This window comes from Oncorhynchus mykiss, chromosome 1, assembly GCF_057628025.1.
Source record: "Oncorhynchus mykiss isolate SJ-2025 chromosome 1, ASM5762802v1, whole genome shotgun sequence".
Taxonomy (NCBI): Eukaryota; Metazoa; Chordata; class Actinopteri; order Salmoniformes; family Salmonidae; genus Oncorhynchus; species Oncorhynchus mykiss.
This window is the reverse complement of record NC_143022.1, coordinates 56,797,943-56,820,047: the sequence shown is the minus strand read 5'-3', so window position 1 is coordinate 56,820,047 and position 22,105 is coordinate 56,797,943. Positions and strand designations below refer to the sequence as shown.

General features: G+C 41.8%; 1 protein-coding gene across 2 annotated transcripts in view; it reads left to right on the top strand.

Moving 5' to 3' along the window:
* The first annotated feature begins 746 nt into the window (after window positions 1-746).
* Window positions 747-22,105, top strand: part of LOC110525455 (CD82 antigen) — a 43,158-nt gene continuing 21,799 nt past the window's right edge. Inside the window, exons 1-4 of one of the 2 annotated variants that reach the window (XM_090234954.1) lie at window positions 747-1,035; window positions 1,284-1,440; window positions 12,826-12,904; window positions 14,965-15,037. In XM_090234954.1, the coding sequence (XP_090091080.1) occupies window positions 12,842-12,904; window positions 14,965-15,037 (136 nt within the window). In that variant the 5' untranslated portion in view covers window positions 747-1,035; window positions 1,284-1,440; window positions 12,826-12,841. Of the gene's footprint in view, window positions 1,036-1,266; window positions 1,441-12,825; window positions 12,905-14,964; window positions 15,038-22,105 lie in introns of both variants that reach the window. The other variant, XM_090234964.1, reaches the window with a different exon arrangement.

The following is a 22,105-nucleotide window of genomic DNA, read 5'->3' as shown; positions in this document are numbered from 1 at the left end:
TATTTTATATTCCATTATATCTAAAATATGCGTGTTGACTGTGGTCAAGGCAGGGGAATTTAAGTGTCTTGTCTGTTAAATGAACAAGAGAAGAACTATTGATTGAATTTGCATGGCTCAGCCTTGTAGCCTAAAGGTTGCACAGACCAGTGACATAGTTAAACTCAAAATATATTATTTTATTTTGAAAATACATGTTATTAGTCTTTTGTTAGTCATGACCTGACTAAATGAATTAGTAATACAGATAATGAAAACACTTATCGAGTGATGCAAATGCTTCCACACAGGTGTGGTTCCTGTGTCAAGCAATTAACATACCATCATGCTTAGGCTCATATATAAACATGCTGGTCAGGCCATTATTTTGGCTACCATGGCTATGCCCTCATAGGATGACAATGCAAATCATATATACCATGGCCGTCTCAGTCACCAGATCTCAACCCAATTAAACTCCTATGGGAGATTCGCCGGAGACAGCGTTTTCCACCACCATCAACAAAACACCAAATAATGGAAATTCTCATGGAAAAAAGGTGTCGCATCCCTCCAAAAGAGTTTCAGACACTTGTAGAATCTATTCCAAGGTACATTGAATCGGTTCTGGCTCGTGGTGGCCCAACGCCCTATTAAGATACTTTATGTTGGTGTTTCCTTTATTTGGGCAGTTACAGTACTTGTAGATGTCTTTGTGATGGTGTATGGATTTATTAGACGCCCACTCACATCGACACACCCCTACCACACTCAATGTGCCAGCATGCTTACGGGATATGGTCAGGTTAACTCTTTTATAGGGTGGTATCAGTGGTCAGGGTGGGAGTCAGACAGGAGGGTGGACGCACGGCTCCATCGGCAGTTTGGCACTCCTCTATCTATGACTGTTGGCAACTCTGTGAACTATGTATTCAACACGTGTGACACTCTCTCTGTGGTTACTTTGTAAACAGGAAGCTGAAGAGTAAAAACCACATGTTGAGGAAGGAATCAACAAACTGATTCATGTTAGTGTAACTATATTCAATGTAAAGGGTGAGCTCATTATTTATTTGCTTTTAATGACTCATGCATGAGCAAAGTTGGCTACTTTCTTAATTTTGTGAAGTTAAATTGAAGGCCTTTAAAAAGTATATTATCGTGTTCTTGAAGAGAACAGTAAGAACAACATGAAATGTAACATTTAAAGTATTATGTTTATGAATTGCAATAATTATTGCATAGAAAAACATGTTGCAGTGGCCTATCATTTAACAAACTGTACAGTATGACTTTTTTTACAGACATGAAAGAGGAATTAAGCCACGGCACGGTGGGGATCTACCACGCCTTCACAGCCAATCGCGTGGCCCGTCACTGACACACATCCCGTTCTCTCACACGCACAACGGGACAGACAAGAAGACGGCCAACTGTTCTCTCCACCTTTTACACCAAAAAGTAAGTATTTGTTTATTTGTGGGGTTATTAGATATTAGTTAATATTAGATAGAGTCACGAGGTATTTTGATAACTCTAATGATAGTCAGCACGCTATATAGCTAAGTTAGTATGGCTAGCTAGTTTACATTTCTGAATAGAGCTAAAGTTATCTGGTTTATAAATGAGCCATACGCTAGGTAGCTGTAGCTAGCTATTAGTAATTTACTGCGAATAACATTTGATAGGGAAATGTGCTAGGCAAAGTGGAACTTCCCATCACATCCCGAAGTTATGGACAGCTGTCAAGCCTCCTCGGGTAGATAGAGAAACGATGAGTGAGCGCTATGCGCCCTGGTTGAATTTGGTGATTAGAAAGAAAGTTGTAGGAACATTTTCCCTCTGGCTGTATGTAATATAACGTTAGCTACAATACAATAACGTTTGGTCGATTTTTGAAGTTCACACTTCTTGCATTGAATAGCTGACACAATCTATAAATTGTGTTTTTTTCATTTGCTTTGGCCTTGGTCTGGAGAGATGGACCCATCTGATGAATGTTGTAGCTCCTGGCTTGGTGCAATACAACTTGGTGTAAACGGATTCTGTGTCCATGTGTCTCCTCCATTTTTCCTGTGAGCTGACAGTTGTTGTTAAACGGAGAACGCTGGGGACCCATAACAAGGTACTAAAATATTTAACCCCAGAGGGAGGGCTGTACCATGCCAGGGTAATGGACTCACAGATGTGAATATTATGGATGTGACAAATAGAAAAACATGTATTAACGTTTTAACGCCTTTAATCGGTTTTCCGTTAAAACGTTGAGAAAATTCATAAAATTCCACATGCACTATGCATAATCTGGTTCTATTTCGTATAACCGCTAGCAGGCAATTAAGTTCTATCAACACTTAGAAAAAAGGTTTCCAAAAGGGTTCTTCTGCTGTCCCCATAGGAGAACCCTTTTTGGTTCCAGGTAGAACCTTTTCTTTTCTAAGAGTACCACAGTCATAGGCTGAATTTAATCTGAAACCAAACAATTGGCCATTAAGCCCTTTATAAAGTGGCCACTTGAGTCTGCAAGTGTTTTGGCCAAAATGAGCATTGAGACATTGCACACTCCACTTCCCAACTGACACTTCCATTTGTGTCAGTTGGAAGACAATCCATTTGCAAGCATTGTGTTCCGCTACCTGTCTTGTGCATGACTCACTCACTATGAAACACGGGTACTGGGGCAAAACGAAGCATCAGCTGATTTAGCTTGTTGTAGCCTGCCTGCTGCTAGCTAGCTTCAATGACAAACACATGGATTGAATTTTAGCTAGCTAGCTAAGGATGTTGGGCACTGCACACATACATTTGTCACTTATTTACAATAGTTTGACAACTTGCTGATGAAGTTGTGGACATGTTCCCAGCAGTCAGTCAGAAATAACTTCAGCTTGTTTCCAAAGCACCAACTGCTTCATTGTAATGTTGAGTCAGCTAAAAGCACAACGTAGCAGCAGACTCGACAGGGGCAAAGCAGGTTGTTCGCTGCTGTCGCTTTGCCTTTCTGTATAATTTTTCCAGCTTAACGACGATGATGTGCGGTGTGCTATAATAATAATTTGAAAGATGCATATCGCCTAACGTTACAGCATTGTTGCATTACATGTTGACCAGACCGCGCGTGCGTCCGTCCAGACCGCGCGTGCATCCGTCCGTCCATGTTGATTTTGTCCTCCCATACCATATGCAATCAGGTGGTTGAAATATCAAAACCAACTCTGAACCAACTACATTCATTTTGGGACAGGTCGATAAGCAAACATTTATGGCACTTTAGCTAGCTAGCTTGCTGTTGCTAGCTAAATTTCCCTCGATCCTGACTAGTCTCCCAGTCCCTGCCGCTAGGGAGCCAATCAGCTAATTAGCTAATTGGCTAACAGTACACTAGCTTGAAATGGAACCACTTTCTGTCAAAATTAGAAAAGTGTAATATCTGAAAAGTAGCTAGCTAGACTATCTATCATGCATGATGGACGCATCTTCTTGTCATGGATGCCATGCCACGGTTGCCCTTGGATTGAAGACGTAATCCGGAGACAGGTGTTTTCTCCTTCTCTTTAGTTATCATACTCTAATTCCACTGATTTCAAAACTCTATCCTCCAGAAAATAGAGAGCAACACATATGCAGCTCCATTACTTGCTACATTTTTTTTAAAGGTTCGTTCAACGGGATTACCAACACAGACTGACCAGCTCAAATAGACAGAAGCCATCTATATGGCAGACCAATCCTCTCTCGGCAAGTCCAGCCCACTTATTATCTCAGCCAATCATGGCTAGTGGGAAGGTTGCCAACTTTTTCTGTAGCTTAACAAACAAGGCTCTTAATTTAACAATTTTATTCATATTTACAGATGGCATACAAGTTTGTTATTAAGGCACATGAAAGTTCACATGTTCCAGAAGGCATTTCTGCTAAAAAACGTATTTTGATACAAATAAACGTTCAAATGGCTCTCCTGTGAAGTCGTGACTTGCAACATTTTTTGGTATCGTTTTGATATCGAGTATTGTTCTTTCAAATTCTGCCCTCTAGAGGATTTAGCAGAAAATAACACATGGCACTTTGAAATCGGCAATAAATACATATTGCACTTCCCATTTCTGTGACCGAGTCCAAATCAATGTAAGAACTGGTGTTCAACTCAGGGTTTCCGTTAGCTGGTAATAGCCTGATTTTGGCCCCCCAAAAAATAGAAAAATTGATAAGTGAAATTGCCGCCTGACAATTAAGAAGAAAAAATACCATTACGAAATAATGCTTTTTAGCCTATTCATTTACTTAAATACCAGTCGATGGAAATACATTTGACAGGTCATGCTTATCGGTCTATAGGGTAATTAGCATAATTTTGTGAAGTTAAATTGGCGCATGTGTGTACAGTATATTCGTTATGTATCTTATTTATCACATGCGTACAGCATACAGATACAGAGCCTTTGAGTGGAAAATATGTCAGTATCTCAAACACCAAATGCACAGACAATGGAAGGCATGCTTCATCAGCACGTCACACACCACTTTGCAAGGAGCTGGAGGTAGTATGAAAACATATACTTAATCGTTTGAAACCTGAACGTTTTGCTACCTTGCTTTAAAGTAGCCTAGCCAAAATCCGACCATATCCGTGGAGGAAATTATTTTATATAAACTTTATTTTATTTCTTTCACAATCCTAGTCATATTAGCAACCCATGCTAATTTTTGCATATAGATTTCCCTTTCTACATTTCTAACGGATATTTTCATCTCTGTCACACTGTTCATAGACTTCAGTGCAGGACAGGGGTTGAGGTGTTCATAGACTTCAGTGCAGGACAGGGGTTTAGGTGTTCATAGACTTCAGTGCAGGACAGGGGTTGAGGTGTTCATAGGCTTCAGTGCAGGCCAGGGGTTGAGGTGTTCAGAGGCTTCAGTGCAGGACAGGGGTTGAGGTGTTCATAGACTTCAGTGCAGGACAGGGGTTGAGGTGTTCATAGACTTCAATGCAGGACAGGGGTTGAGGTGTTCATAGGCTTCAGTGCAGGACAGGGGTTTAGGTGTTCATATACTTCAGTGCAGGACAGGGGTTGAGGTGTTCATAGGCTTCAGTGCAGGCCAGGGGTTGAGGTGTTCAGAGGCTTCAGTGCAGGACAGGAGTTGAGGTGTTCATAGACTTCAGTGCAGGACAGGGGTTGAGGTGTTCATAGACTTCAATGCAGGACAGGGGTTGAGGTGTTCATAGGCTTCAGTGCAGGACAGGGGTTGGGGTGTTCATAGACTTCAGTGCAGGACAGGGGTTGAGGTGTTCATAGACTTTAGTGCAGGACAGGGGTTGAGGTGTCCATAGACTTCAGTGCAGGACAGGGGTTGAGGTGTTCATAGACTTCAGTGCAGGACAGGGGTTGAGGTGTTCATAGGCTTCAGGGTGAAAACCCTGTCAAACTGCAGCTACCTTATATTTGTTCATATGAATTATATATTAGACTAGACCAGCAGGGTGTTTCCTCTACCCAGACACAGAGACAACAACTGATAGACAATAGAACTCATATGGCTTGCTTTTTGCATGTTTGCATAGTGCAGGCATATGCAACTGCAGGCCTAATTAAAAATGAACTCAGTCTGTCATCACTATTATGTTGATTGATTAATTCCAGTTAATAATTTTGGATTGAAAAGGTTGAGGCAGTCTAGCCAGCCCAGGTTTGAATATAAACAAAATGTTATAACATTTTCTTCTCACAAACAAATGGACTATAAATACATAATGTTGTTTACCCTGACCAGATGATCAGGGCGCATAGGCTGTATGCAGCTGCTCTTATTTGTAGCATACAGTTGATCAGACTGAAAAATCGTCTCTGTTTCATCCAATACAGCATGTCAGATCTCAAATCTTTAGGTGTGCCTAGGCTGCTGCAACATTTATGGAAAGAGTTTTTGCTTGTGTTTGTCTGAAGTGATGATGGGTTATTACCTTTGCTAAATAAATACCGGAGGAAAGTGGAACGCCTACTTGACCGGGTGTGAAAAAATGCGCTACGTCAACCCCTCTTTTTAATCTCACTTTTAATGGATGACGCAATGGAAGTTATCAAATCTTTTTGAATTGATTTTGACATCCCAGAGAAGACAGTATAAACTTCCATATGCTCAGCAAGTAAATCATAGTGACATGCAATTACTTCTGCAAGTTCCTTATTTTAGTTGTACTCTTTTTGAAAACTATTTTTGGCACTATTGTGCCTAATCCTTATTGTGGCTAGCTTCACAACACATAACTCGGTCCGGTCGAGCCTTACTAGCCAGATGAAGCTAGCTGGCTGCTTATAACGTTAGCTTTGGGCAACAGGGTTAAGTAGCTGGCTAGCTATTTATTTTCATAAACTGAAGTTCAATTGCACATCCGGTGAACAGGTCAGGGTTCCATAGCCGCAGGTAGAACAGTTGAAACTGGAGCAGCAGTACGACCAGGTGGACTGGGGACAGCAAGGAGTCATCATGCCAGGTAGTCCTGAGGCATGGCCCTATGGCTCAGGTCCTCCGAGAGAGAGAAAGAAAGAGAGAAAGAGTGAATTAGAAAGAGCATACTTAAATTCACACAGGACACCGGATAAGACAGGAGAAGTACTCCAGATATAACAAACTGACCCTATCCACCCGACACATAAACTACTGCAGCATAAATACTGGAGGCTGAGCCGGGTAGGGGTCAGGAGACACTGTGGCCCCATCCGATGATACCCCCGGACAGTGCCAAACAGGAAGGATATAACCCCACCACTTTGCCAAGCACAGCCCCCACACCACTAGAGGGATATCTTCAACCACCAACTTACCATCCTGAGACAAGGCCGAGTATAGCCCACAAAGATCTCCGCCACGGCACAACCCAAGGGGGGGGCGCCAACACATTGCTAACAATAATGAAAATGTCTGCAGTTTCTACTGGTCATTGTTTTCAGGCTGGTTATATTGGTGCTAGCTAGGTACAAAGCTAAAGCTAGCTACCCCAGAAGTTGCGGTCGGACATATAATGCTTTCTAGCCAACTGTATTGTAAACACATCATTTGTGGCAGGTGTTTGCTTGCAGACTTTTTTGTACAGCTTTGAAAATTCTACTGATAGTAGTGGTGGAGCTTGGCTTGCATGTGTAAATTCAGCACACACAACATTCTATAATAGTGTTATTTGACATGTCATATTAAAAGCTTATTTATCTCATCAAATAGTGTTATTGTCAAATAGTGTTAAAATAGTGTTATAGTATAGTATGTCGTGAAGCTAATAGCAGTGACCCTATTACTGTGTAACTTCGGTAGGGCAACATCTGAACAATAGCACACTTGGTAATGTTAGTGTGTACCGGTGCTCGACCAGTCGCTAAAGCCAACATCACCCACAACAGAGAACGGTTGATTGTCAAGGGCAATGAATTCCATTATCTTGGCATTAATGGATTTTGCTTTTGAGTTGTCTCACTGAAAATATCTTACTCTTTCAAATGACTGCTCGATCCACACAGCAGACATTGTGGGCTAGGTTCGGAATGCTGTGTTGCACGTGTAGTGCAAATGTTTACATGGTGTCATTACGTCCTGTACCTACATTATATAGGTATGCACGTTAGCTTAGACATCGGTTTTTAACATTGGCGTTAAACTAGACATCGGGGCTATACCGATGATGGCATTTTTAGCTAATATCGTCCGATTCCGATATGTTCACCGATGTATTGTGCATCCCTATTTTGTACACCTAGTGTATGTAAAAACAAAAAAGTGCCTTCTCCCAACTGCTGTTTTCAGATCTCTCCACAAGTTTTCAGATCTGGCCTCATTGCTGGCCACTTCAAAACAGTCCAGCGTTTTGTCTTTAACCAATCCCGGGTGCTTTTCGAAGTGTGTTTGGGTCATTGACCTTATATGGAGACCGAGTTTTCGGACACTGTGTCCGACATTGTGTTCCAAAATGCCTTGGTATCAGTGGAGGCTGCAGAGGGGAGGATGGCTCATAATAGTGGATGGAACTAAGCAAATGGAATGGCATCAAACAAATGGAAACCATGTGTTTGATGTTGTTGATACCTTTCCACTTATTTCGCTCCAGCCATTATCACGTGCCCGTCAAGGTGCCACCAACTTCCTGTGCTTGGTATTCTCCTGATTTCATAATGTCATGCACATGTTCAAGGCACCCATTGCCAGAGGCAGCAAAGCAACGCCAAAACATCTCTGAACCTCCTACATATTTGACTGTAGGGAAGGTGTTCTTTTCTTTTAGGGCTTTATTTTGTTTTCTTTAGAAATAGAGATGGTGTGCTTTTCCAAAAATATGCAAATTGCAGTCAGCCTTTCTTCTGTCTCTCTCTCTCAGTAATGGGGTCCTCCTGGGTCTCCTACCATATAACCCCTTTTCAAAAAAATTACATGCCCTCCTAAAACTGGTTAGAACTCCAGTTCAGTTTGTGATATTAAGATTCTAACAATGACTGTGTGTTATATCGACATATTTAGAAAAAGTCAAGGACAGAGGGGGCCATGACTTTAAAAATGGCAGAGTAATAAGATAATTTGATTAATGAGCAGTCCAAATGGCTGCTTTAGCGGTTCTAGTGTTAAGGATTATGTGCTTTGTGTAGTAGACTATAGTATCTGCTGCTACTGTACTTAGGCCTACTTGTTTTTATGTGCTCGACTAGGATATCTGGTTCTGATCAATCCTGTCCTTACACGTTAATAATGTGAGGGCAGATGCTGGAGATGAGAAGCAAGTACAGGGAGTGAACATTTAATTAACAATGGGCATGGAACAAGACAGGACTGCGTCTGGAAATGAAAACATAATGACAATAATGCTGACACGGGGAACCAAAGGAGGAATAGACAGAGATAGATGGGGCAATCAACAAGGTGAAGGAGTCCAGGTGAGTCCAATGAGCACTGATGCGCGTAATGATGGTGACAGGTGTGTGTAATGAAGGGCAGACTGACAGTGACGTGACAGTACCCCCTCCCCTCTAGGGGCGCCACCCGGCGTCCCGCCTGGGCGAGCCTGACGGGCTGGCGGAGGCATGGGCGCTGGACAAGCCGGCTGATGTGTAGATGCCCGACGAGCCTGCAGATGTCGTGGGAGTCGGCTGAGGCATGGGAGCCTGACAATCCGGCTGAGGCGTGAAAGCCTGACGATCCCACTGAGGCGTGAGAGCTCGACGAGCCGGCTGAAGCATGACGGGTGCCTACCTAGGCAAGAAAACCTCTTGAGCCAGCTAAGACATGGAACCCCGACGAGCCAGCTGAGGCACTCTCGGTTCCATTGGCGACGGCACCCAGACCCAACAAAAACAAAAAAACGAAAACTCCCTCATGCTTCACATATTGGTGTCAGCATTCTGTGAGGGCAGATGCTGGAGACGAGAAGCAAGTACAGGGAGTGAACATTTAATGAAACACGGACATGAAACAGAACACGGACAGCGTCTGGACAGGGGAACAGGTAAACGACAATAATGATGATGCGGGGAACACATGGAGGAACAGACAGAGATAGATGGGGCAATCAACAAGGTGAAGGAGTCCAGGTGAGTCCAATGAGCGCTGATACGCGTAATGATGGTGACAGGTGTGCGTAATGAATTGCAGGCTGGCACCCTCGAGCGCCAGAGAGGGAGAGCGGGAGCAGGCGTGACAAATAATTAGGCCTATGTAATAACCACTAATGGTGTGTGTGTCTGTGTGTGTGTGTGTGTGTGTCATCCTACCTTGCTGAAGTAGTGTGAGTGTGTGTGTGTGTGTACTCTATCTGGTCTCAGTGTGAGACTCAAACTGACACTACATCCTGCTCATATTAAGAGCTACGACACAGTATTGCCTTGCAACGATTGCTCTGCCATGTGAACAGAGGGAAGGGATCGTGCAGTCAAACAGGCAGGGTGGACTGAGAGGAGCAAAGCATATCTGCGTGTGTGTTAAAACCCATGAGAAGCCTTGATGATCCAATGTAAACTTGGCCTTAGTCACGGTATGCCGACAGATGTATATAAACACTGAAAGTGCCATGCAGATGTGCAAGATCAGGAACAGGCCGCATATCTGGCATTGGTCAGCGCTTAAAGCTGGGCACTGTGCCCAGTTTGACTAGGCTACTGATATTCCATGGGGTTACTCGGCATGCAAAATCACTTGTAGATCAATGACTGCCATTGATAATTGACAGTACTGCGCAGCCGTCTTCATTGACCTGGCCAAGGCTTTCGACTCTGTCAATCACCGGATTCTTATCGACAGACTCAACAGCCTTGGTTTCTTGAATGACTGCCTCGCCTGGTTCACCAACTACTTCTCAGATAAGAGTTCAGTGTGTCAAATCCTGTTGTCCGGAACTCTGGCAGTCTCTATGGGGGTACCTACCATAGGGTTCAATTCCTCGGGCCGACTATTTTCTCTGTATATATCAACGATGTCGCTCTTGCTGTGGGTGATTCCCTGATCCACCTCTACGCAGACAACACCATTCTGTATACATCTGGCCCTTCTTTGGACACTGTGTTAACTAACCTCCAAATGAGCTTCAATGGCATACAACACTCCTTCCGTGGCCTCCAACTGCTCTTAAACGCTAGTAAAACCAAATGCATGCTTTTCAACCGTTCGCTGCCCGCATCCACCCGCCCGACTAGCATCACTACTCTGGACGGTTCTGACCTAGGACATGTGGACAACTACAAATACCTAGGTGTCTGGCTAGACTGTAAACTCTCCTTCCAGACTCATATTAACTTCTTACGGCTGAGATCCTGTGAAAGTGCAAGGCGCCAAATTCAAACAGAAATCTCATAATTAAAATTCCTCAAACATACAAGTATTTCACACCATTTTAAAGATAAAATTGTTGTTAATCCCACCACCGTGATCGATTTCAAAAAGCACACCATCTGATTATGTTAGGTCAGTCAAAGAAAAACACAGCTATTTTTCCAGCCAAAGAGAGGAGTCACAAAAAGCGGAAATAGAGATAAATTTAATCACTAACCTTTGATGATCTTCATCAGATGACACTCGTAAGACTTCATGTTACACAATACATGTATGTTTTGTTCGATAAAGTTCATATTTATATTCAAAAATCTCAGTTTACATTGGCGCGTTACGTTCAGTAATGTTTTGCTTCCAAAACATCCTGTGATTTTGAAGAGAGCCACATCAATTTACAGAAATACTCATAATAAACATTGATAAAAGAATCAAGTGTTATGCATGGAACTTTAGATAAACTTCTCCTTAATGCAACCGCTGTGTCAGATTTCAAAAAAGCTTTACCGAAAAAGCACACCCTGCCATAATCTGAGTACAGCACTCAGAGACCAAAACAAGCAATGAAGATATCCGCCATGTTGTGGAGTCAACAGAAGTCAGAAATAGTATTATAAATATTCACTTACCGTTGATGATCTTCATCAGAATGCTCTCCCAGGAATGCCAGTTCCACAATAAATGTTTGTTTTGTTCGATAAAGTCCATAATTTATGCCCAAATACCTCCTTGTTGTTCGCGCGTTTAGTTCAAAAATCCAAATTCACGACACGCAGGTCAGACAAAAAGTTTTTTTTTAATTCCTCTACAGTTCGTAGAAACATGTCAAACGATGTATAGAATCAATCTTTAGGATGTTTTTATCATAAATCTTCAATAATGTTTCAACCGGAGAATTCCTTTGTCTTTAGAAATGCAATGGAACGCAGCTACCTCTCACGGATGCGCGCCTGACCAAGCTCATGGCCTTATGGCAGACCCCTTACTCAATCAGCTCTTATTCTCTCCCCCTTCACAGTAGAAGCCTGAAACAAGGTTCTAAAGACTGTTGACATTTAGTGGAAGCCCTAGGAAGTGCAATATGATCCCAATGACATTGTATATTGTATAGGCAAAGACTTGAAACCTACAACCCTCAGATTTCCCACTTCCAGGTTGGATTTTTTCTCAGTTTCTGCCTGCCATATGATTTCTGTTATACTCACAGACATCATTCAAACAGTTTTAGAAACTTCAGAGTGTTTTCTATCCAAATCTACTAATAATATGCATATCTTAGCTTCTGGGCCTGAGTAGCAGGCAGTTTACTCTGGGCACCTTATTCATCCAAGCTACTCAATTCTGCTCCTCATCCATAAGAAGTTAAACATCTCCAATCCAAAATCAAATCTAGAATCGGCTTTATATTTTGCAACAAAGCATCCTTCACTCACGCCGCCAAACTTACACTAGTATAACTGACTATCCTACCGATCCTCGACTTCGGCGATGTCATCTACAAAATAGCTTCCAATACTCTACTCAGTTCTCTGCTGCCAGTGACTGGAATGAGTTGCAAAAATCGCTGAACCTGGAGACTTATATTTCTCTCACTAACTTTAAACATCAACTATCTGAGCAGCTAACCGATCGCTGCAACTGTACATAGTCCATCTGTAAATAGCCCACCCAATCTACCTACCTATTTACTTTTCTGCTCTTTTGCACACCAGTATCACTACCTATACATCATCATCTGCCCATCTATCACTCCAGTGTTAATCTTCTAAATTGTAATTACTTCGCTACTATGGCCTATTTATTGCCTTACCTCCTCACGCCATTTGCACACACTGTATATAGACTTTTTTTCTATTGTGTTATTGACTGTACGCTTGTTTATTACATGTGTAACTCTGTGTTGTTGTTTGTGTCACACTGCTTTGCTTTATCTTGGCCAGGTCGCAGTTGTAAATGAGAACTTGTTCTCAACTATCTTGCCTGGTTAAATAAAGGTTAAATAAAACAAATAAAAAGTAGCCTTCATCTAACCTAACTGTTTCTTTCTCTCAGTTGCAGAGTCGTAACCATGGGGAAGGGATGCATCACGGCAACTAAGTACTTCCTGTTCCTCTTCAACCTCCTCTTCTTTGTAAGTGACATCACCACCTTCAGCCCTAGCCTGCTATCTATGTCAATGGATATCTATGTCAACCCCAGCCACTGTAGCCTTCATTTGCATCAAATCCATCTGACTTAAGAGAATATTACTCTGTGTATAATGACTAGTAGTTATTGAAGATCATTAATAGAAAATGTGTGTGTCCAGTGCCCACTGACCAGTTTCTGTTTGCTGTTCTTTCCATGTTGTTCCTGTTTTCATTATCATTTGAATATGGTAGGCTGTTTATTGAAATATCCCAGAGATTAGCAGAGTACGTGTTACTTTCCAAAGTGAAAAGTGTTGTAGTACTGTACTGTAGCAACACAGTCAGAACTGGTGGTTTTCATCTTCTAACCTTTATTCAAAAGACTTCACCTGGCAGAGATTTCACTCTTCAAACGCAACCTACAAGTGTGTTTGATCAAAACCCAGACAGTCCATCCTGAAACTGACACAACAGCTCCTATATTAAACCTTCACTGATGATGTCCAACCTGACTCTTTACCTCCTTTCCAATTTACTCACTGTGTGTCTGTGTGTAGTAAATGTGACTCAGGCTTTTGATGTGAACACTCACCGCCCTTAATGGAAAGCATCTGTGGACAGAGGCTAGTAGTGGACTACATAGTACTAGTTTATATGGACCTAATGAGGTTGAAACAGACCCTCTAGTCTAAATGAAGAGTTCTAAATTAGGTTTCCATTTCCAAGCCAAGGGAAAGTGGTGAATTAGGAACCTCTCATCTTTTGGGTTGACCCCCCCCCCACTACCAGACATGGTCCCTATAAACTCCACACTGCACTTTAGGCTACATTTTTACATTTGAGTTATTTAGCAGACACTGATATCCAGAGAGACTTACAGGAGCAATTAGGGTGAAGTGCCTTGTTCAAGGGCACATTGACACATTTTTCATGTTGTCAGCTCAGAGATTCAAACCAGCGACCTTTCGGTTACTGGCCCAACGCGCTAACCGCTAGGCTACACTTTATAGACTCGTTACCAGATAATTGGCAGATAATCTGGCTGTCTAACACATCCGTTCGTTGCTGGAGGTGAGTGTCAGAAAAGGCCGTGGTCTGGACCGGAAATTAAAATTAAACAAGAAACTCTGATCAGGTTCAGACCTTTTGGTTCTGGCTCCTCTATTGGCTAGTTCCCTTTCAGAACTTTTCAATCTGGCCCTTTATGTGTTAGGTTAGTCTGAATTGGAGGTCTCCGACAGATCTGTTACAGTAGAGAAGGTGTGGTTTAGACCAGTGGTTCCTAACCTTTTTTGATAAAAAAAATTCTGCGGCACCTAGCATTTTTTGATTAATTTAGACCAGTGGTTCCTAACCTTTTTTGAACCGTGGCACACCTTGATGGGATATAAAAATTCTGCGGCACCTAGCATTTTTTGATTAATTAATTTCATGGTAATGACCTCCATCTCATTTAATTCATACTGCAAAATCATACATGTTCTCTTAAGATGTATTTTATAGATAGGTTTTATTTAAACTATTTTTCCTTACTCATGATGATTAATTTGTGTGTACCCCTTTAAGAGAGTCCCATGAAACCATACTAGAAGTAATTTTCTTTTGCTCCGGTAAAATAGGTCTTTAGTTTTGAACGGTTTGAGAGAGGTGGTTTTCTGCATTGTAAAGGTGCAACCATGGACACAAAGCCATACTCTCTTTGTTTCTATGTCAGAGCCTGTGGTACAGCTAAGCCTAGCCACTTGCTAATAGTTCTCCCAGGCAAAGTAAAATGATACAAACGATACCAATGTAACAACAGGCTGAGTGCACCAGACTTGAAAAAGAAGAGAGAAAGAGAGGAAGCAGACATACTATAATTTCTTATTTTAGAGACACACTGTTTTTTAAGTTGTCTCTATTTGTTTTCTCACTGATCTGGTTTGCAATGAGCCCAACATTTTCAGTAAGAATCTACCTGCCTCTATTGTATTGTACTGGTCCAGGACAATTGTTGCTATCTGGCTCTATGGACCATGAAAATGAGTGCCACCTTGTAACTCAATTCCTTTTCCCTCTGTAGATATTTGGAGCATTGATCATGGGCTTTGGACTGTGGGTTCTCCTGGATAACCAGAGCTTCATCGCAGTTCTGCGTAAGTAAGAACACAGGCACACACACACCCTTTGTGATCTTGCCTGATAGTTGTTGATACTGTCTATCTTTGCTCAAGTGTTCTATGCACAGGGGAAGCCAAAAGTAGAGATTGGAAATTGTGCTTGTCAGATCCCAAAGTGTTACTACTGTTACTACCTCAATCCATATCCAATCCTAAACCCTTAGCCCAGTCTGTGCAGTTAAAGTGGCTCTCATCTTACTTGTCTCATTCCCACAAACACCAACCCAAGGGAAGAGGGCCATAAGTTAAGAGCAGATGTAAGCACTAAAACAAAAATGTGATAGATAGCATATGGTACTCCACTAGAAACAGCTATCTGGTTCGGCAGGCATGCATGCACACACACATGCATGCGCAAATGCAAACACATACAGGCGGAAGTGACAGATCACTAGCGATAGGTTGGTGATTAACATCTGAAGTAGTTTCATACTGTGTTAGAGGATGACAGCTTACTTCAACCCTTCAACCCTAACTTTGCCGTTCACACACATCATGTCACCTTATTTCCTATATTGTCTCCATATGTGACCGACCACCTTAATTTGGTGTTATGTAGCAACATTTGAAACTGTGTTTTTTGCATTGGATAAAAGCAGAGACACAGGGCTACAAAATGGTTTATCTTACGCTGTACAAAGTAGATGTCCTATCCGACTTGCGAAAACTATAGTTTGTTAAGTTCTCTAGGATAGGGGGCAGCATTTTGAATTTTGGATGAAAAGCATGCCCAAATTCAACTAACTGCTACTCATCCCCAGAAGATAAGATATGCATATTATTATTTTCATGTCCGGATGAAAAGCGTGTCCAAAGTAAACGGCCTGCTACTCTGGCTCAGAAGCCATGATATGCATATTATTAGTAGATTTGGATAGAAAACACTCTGAAGTTTCTAAAACTGAATCATGTCTGTGAGTATAACACAACTTATGTAGAAGGCGAAACCCTGAGGACAAACCATTCAGATATTTTTTTTTGAGGTCACCCTCTTTTCAATGGATTTTCATTGGGAATCCAGATTTCTAAGGGACTTGGTTGCAGTTCCGCTGGATGTCACCAGTCTTTAGAAATTGGTGGAGGTTATTCCTTTGTGTGATGAAGAAGTACGGCCATCTTGAACGAGGGTCACTTCATGTGTACTGTTTGATAGAGGCGCATGACCAGAAAGCATGCTTCAGTTTGTTGTCTTCCTGTATTGAACACAGATCATCCGGTCTTAAATTTTATCGATTATTTACTTAAAAAAATGCCTAAAGTTGTATTCTAAAAATAGTTTGAAATGTTTTGGCAAAGTTTACAGGTAACTTTTGAGATATTTTGTAGTCACGTTGCACAAGTTGGAACCCGTGTTTTTCTGGATCAAACGCACCAAATAAATGGACATTTTGGATACATATGGACGGAATGAATCGAACAAAAGGACCATTTGTGATGTTTATGGGACATATTGGAGTGCCAACAGAAGAAGCTTGTCAAAGGTAAGGCATGATTTATATTTTTATTTCTGCGTTTTGTGTCGCGCCTGCATGGTTGAAATGTTTTCTCTCTTTTGTTTATGGAGGTGCTATCCTCAGATAATAGCATCGTTTGCTTTCGCCGAAAAGCCTTTTTGAAATCTGACATGTTGGCTGGATTCACAACACGTGTAGCTTTAATTTGGTATCTTACATGTGTGATTTCATGAAAGTTTGATTTTTATAGGAATTTATTTGAATTTGGCGCTCTGCATTTTCTCTGGCTTTTGGCCAAGTGGGACGCTACCGTCCCACATATCCCAGAGAGGGTATTAACAAGAAATGTGTGAGGTGGTTGAAAAACATGTTTTAATGACTCCAACCTAAGTGTATGTAAACTTCCGACTTCAACTGTATGTATAATATCTGTAGCTAGACTCTTACCCATATACATGGATGAATGCTTCACAGCAGACTGCAAAACCCTTTTCATTAAATAACACGTCCTATGTCATTTCTGTTTTGTTTGTACAGCTTGCTTGGCCCGTTGTGTCAAGTCACTCTGGTTCACATTGTCTGATTTCAGAGTCAGAGAGAGTGAGTATGGTACGATTGTCCTCCTGAAAGTAATCAATCACAACTTTTTCCCACTGACCTTTGTCGATAGTGCCTGATAAATTCAGGGCAGCAATGTTAGAGAGAAGTAGCAACACATTTGTAGTACTCCATGGCTAATGTTATATCTTTATAAAAAACTGCAGTAGAAAGGCTTATCGACTCATAACGAGCAGCTCATTTTATAGACAGAAGATGCTACACGGCAGACCAATCCGAAACTCATCTCTCGGCATGTCCAGCCCATTCATTAATAACTCAGCCAATCATGGCTAGCGGGAAGGTTCCTGACTTTTTCTGTGGCTAAATGGCACAGATGGCATTCACGTTTGTTATTAACTTCTTCGATATAGGGGGCGCTCTTTTAATTTTTGGATGAAAAACGTTCCCGTTTTAAACAAGATATTTTGTCACGAAAAGATGCTCGACTATGCATATAATTGACAGCTTTGGAAAGAAAACACTCTGACGTTTCCAAAACTGCAAAGATATTGTCTGTGAGTGCCACAGAACTGATGTTACAGAAAAAAACCAGATAAAAATACAATCAGGAAGTGCCGCATTTTTTGAAACCGCCTCATGGCAATGACTCCTTATATGGCTGAGGAGGAGCTAGGAGTCAGCTTACCTTTTCCACGTTTTCCCCAAGGTGTCTGCAGCATTGTGACGTATTTGCAGGCATATCATTGGAAGATTGACCCTAAGAGACTACATTTACCAGGTGGTCGCTTGGTGTCCTCCGTCACAATTATTGCGTAATCTCCAGCTGCAGTACTTTTCCGTTTGCTACTGAGGAGAAACCCAACTGCCACGAAGGATTTATCATCGAATAGATATGTGAAAAACACCTTGAGGATGATTCTAAACAACGTTTGCCATGTTTCTGTCGATATTATGGAGTTCATTTGGAAAAAAGTTTGGCGTTGTAGTGAATGAATTTTCGTTTTTTTTCTTAGCCAAAAGTGATGAACAAAACGGAGCGATTTCGCCTAAAAAAATATTATTTTGGGAAAAAAGGAACATTTGCTATCTAACTGGGAGTCTCCTGAGTGAAAGCATCTGAAGTTCTTCAAAGGTAAATGATTTTATTTGGTTGCTTTTCTTATTTTTGTGAAAATGTTGCCTGCTACCAGCACAGCCTAGCATAGCATTATGCCATGCTAAACTTACACAAATGCTTGTCTAGCGATGGCTGTAACGCATATTTTGAAAATCTGAGATGACAGTGTTGTTAACAAAAGGCTAAGCTTGTGTTTGAATATATTTATTTCATTTCATTTGCGATTTTCATGAATAGGAAACGTTGCGTTATGGTAATGTGCTTGAGGTTATGATTACGCTCCCGGATACGGGATTGCTTGTCGCTAGAGGTTAAGGCACATGAAAGTTAAAATGTTCAAGAAGGCATTTCTGCCCAAAAACCCATTTTGATTAAAAAAAATAAAACATTAAAGTTGAAGCCTCTCCTGTGAAGTCGTGACTTGCGACATACGCCTAGTTTCCTGAAACGAGTCATATATGCAGGTACGAACACTTTGTACGCACGCACAGAAGCAGACACGCGGACACATATTGTTATATCTGTTTCAATACCTTACATGCCATGTTAAGAGGTAGCAGATATCCCCACCATCTTTTCTGCTTTAGTTTTATTGGTTTCTTATAGACACTGCAAGTCAGTAGCAAGCCCAGTCTCACTCTGTAGCCTAAGGAGAGAGCAGGCCATCAAGGGAAACATGGATGGAAAACCACCTTTGGAGCTACAGAAGAGCATAAAGTTGATCCTCTCCCTTCAATGATTCTTCTTTTGATTTTCATCTGGAAGTCATACATATCCAACTTTCTATTTGAACTGCTCTTGGAAATGTACTTCTCTTGGCGTGTAGGATTTTTTTCCTGCATAACTCTGAACTTAATTCTAGTTGATTCCAACTCCGTCAATGAGTTGTATTGCTGGAGCGACCAGTGAGATCTCTCGCAGAAGGTTAGGTGGAGTAGTAGATAGTCTGTATTTAGTCTGGAGAGAGTATTAACTGGCCAGAACTGGAAGTGTTTCCCGGACCTCTCTTCCCTGTGACACATACACACACACACACACACACACACACACATAGAAACTTAACATGTTTCCCGGACCTCTCAGGTCTGGCCTGGGTCTTCCCTCCTCTCTTCCCTGTGGTCATCATTTTCCACTGGGTCTCCTTTAAAAAAATATGACTCATCTCATGGGACTTCATGGCTAAATAAAGGCTAAATTAAATATATCACTGAGGGATGGAGATTCTCGATTCGGCATTTCCCTCTTGATGTTTTCCAAGGTCACTGAATGTTGATTGATGACTGCTGCTTAGCCTAGGCGATCATCCCACTCTGCTGATCTAGGATCTGCCATATAATCTTATTCATTATAATCTAAAAGGCGTACCCAATCCTAAATCAGCACTACTAATACTCTGACACTCATTGTGAATATGGGATACTGAACCACCATCTGTTCTGACCAAGGTCGGGTGTCCGGGACATAACACACAGCCCTGGCCCCAGTCTCTTTATCATGCATTGTTTTTATTATCCAGCTGTTCTACAGATAGCTCAGATCCTGTATCCTCCCCCTATTCCCTCGCACCATACCCTTACCTTTTTCTCCCAGGACCCCCTTTTTCACATAAAAAAAAAAAAATGCCCCCAACCTAGGATATACAGTGGGGAGAACAAGTATTTTTAATACACTGCCGATTTTGCAGGTTTTCCTACTTACAAAGCATGTAGAGGTCTGTAATTTTTATCATAGGTACACTTCAACTGTGAAAGACGGAATCTAAAACAAAAATCCAGAAAATTACATTGTATGATTTTTAAGTAATTAATTTGCGTTTTATTGCATGACATAAGTATTTGATACATCAGAAAAGCAGAATTTAATATTTGGTACAGAAACCTTTGTTTGCAATTACAGAGATCATACGTTTGCTGTAGTTCTTGACCAGGTTTGCACACACTGAGGCAGGGATTTTGGCCCACTCCTCCATACAGACCTTCTCCAGATCCTTCAGGTTTCGGGGCTGTCGCCTGGCAATACGGACTTTCAGCTCCCTCCAAAGATTTTCTATTGGGTTCAGGTCTGGAGACTGGCTAGGCCACTCCAGGACCTTGAGATGCTTCTTACGGAGCCACTCCTTAGTTGCCCTGGCTGTGTGTTTTGGGTCGTTGTCATGTTGGAAGACCCAGCCACGACCCATCTTCAATGCTCTTACTGAGGGAAGGAGGTTGTTGGCCAAGATCTCGCAATACATGGCCCCATCCATCCTTCCCTCAATACGGTGCAGTCGTCCTGTCCCCATTGCAGAAAAGCATCCCCAAAGAATGATGTTTCCACCTCCATGCTTCACGGTTGGGATGGTGTTCTTGGGGTTGTACTCATCCTTCTTCTTCCTCCAAACACGGAGAGTGGAGTTTAGACCAAAAAGCTCTATTTTTGTCTCATCAAACCACATGACCTTCTCCCATTCCTCCTCTGGATCATCCAGATGGTCATTGGCAAACTTCAGACGGGCCTGGACATGCGCTGGCTTGAGTAGGGGGACCTTGCGTGCGCTGCAGGATTTTAATCCATGATGGCGTAGTGTGTCACTAATGGTTTTCTTTGAGACTGTGGTCCCAGCTCTCTTCAGGTCATTGGCCAGGTCCTTCCGTGTAGTTCTGGGCTGATCCCTCACCTTCCTCATGATCATTGATTCCCCACGAGATTAGATCTTGCATGGAGCCCCAGACCAAGGGTGATTGACCGTCATCTTGAACTTCTTCCATTTTCTAATAATTGCGCCAACAGTTGTTGCCTTCTCACCAAGCTGCTTGCCTATTGTCCTGTAGCCCATCCCAGCCTTGTGCAGGTCTACAATTTTATCCCTGGTGTCCTTACACAGCTCTCTGGTCTTGGCCATTGTGGAGAGGTTGGAGTCTGTTTGATTGAGTGTGTGAACAGGTGTCTTTTATACAAGTAACAAGTTCAAACAGGTGCAGTTAATACAGGTAATAAGTGGAGAACAGGAGGGCTTCTTAAAGAAAAACGAACAGGTCTGTGAGATCCGGAATTCTTACTGGTTGGTAGGTAATTGAATACTTTATGTCATGCAATAAAATGCAAATTAATTACTTAAAAATCATACAATGTGATTTTCAGGATTTTTGTTTTAGATTCCGTCTCTCACAGTTGAAGTGTACCTATGATAAAAAATTACAGATCTCTACATGCTTTGTAAGTAGGGAAACCTGCAAAATCGGCAGTGTATCAAATACTTGTTCTCCCCACTGTATATAGACTTGTTTTAAGCTTATTACCTGCAATTCTATGTAGTTTAACAAGACTAAAGACAATAATAATGAAATGTATAATAATTGATAAGGAAAATAAAATCTAGACCCCAATTTTCCCAAATATTATTCCAATACCAAATGTTTTATTATGATAATCTATATGAACCCTCAATTTAATTATACATATTATTTTTTACAGAAAGTGAATTGATCAATTGATAGCGACAGTCACACATTGTATAAGATTACTTCCCAAGTCAATTTGTAATGACTCCTCGACTTTAAAAGGTTGTAGCTCAGCTCCTGAATGTCATAGAGAGAAACCATGTGCATCAGAGTCGTGTCTTCCTCTGGCATTTTACCGCTTGCTTCTAGCCTAAAGCATCATGGATTTATGTGTCGTTTTATATCTACCCCTCAAATCAAGAAGGTTGGGAACCCTTAGGATATCCCCTCTTCCTTCTCGAGGGGCTCATTATACTCATTCTCCTTTTTCTCCCCCTTCCTCCTCCATGGGGACCGACTCTCTGAGTCCAGCTGTTCCACCATGGGAGTAGCTACTGGACTACTGTTCTCTCTCTATCAGTGCCACTCTGTTAGTAGCTCGCCATAGTGACGCGCACGACACACAGTTCATCATTGGCGTGCTCGCGAAAAC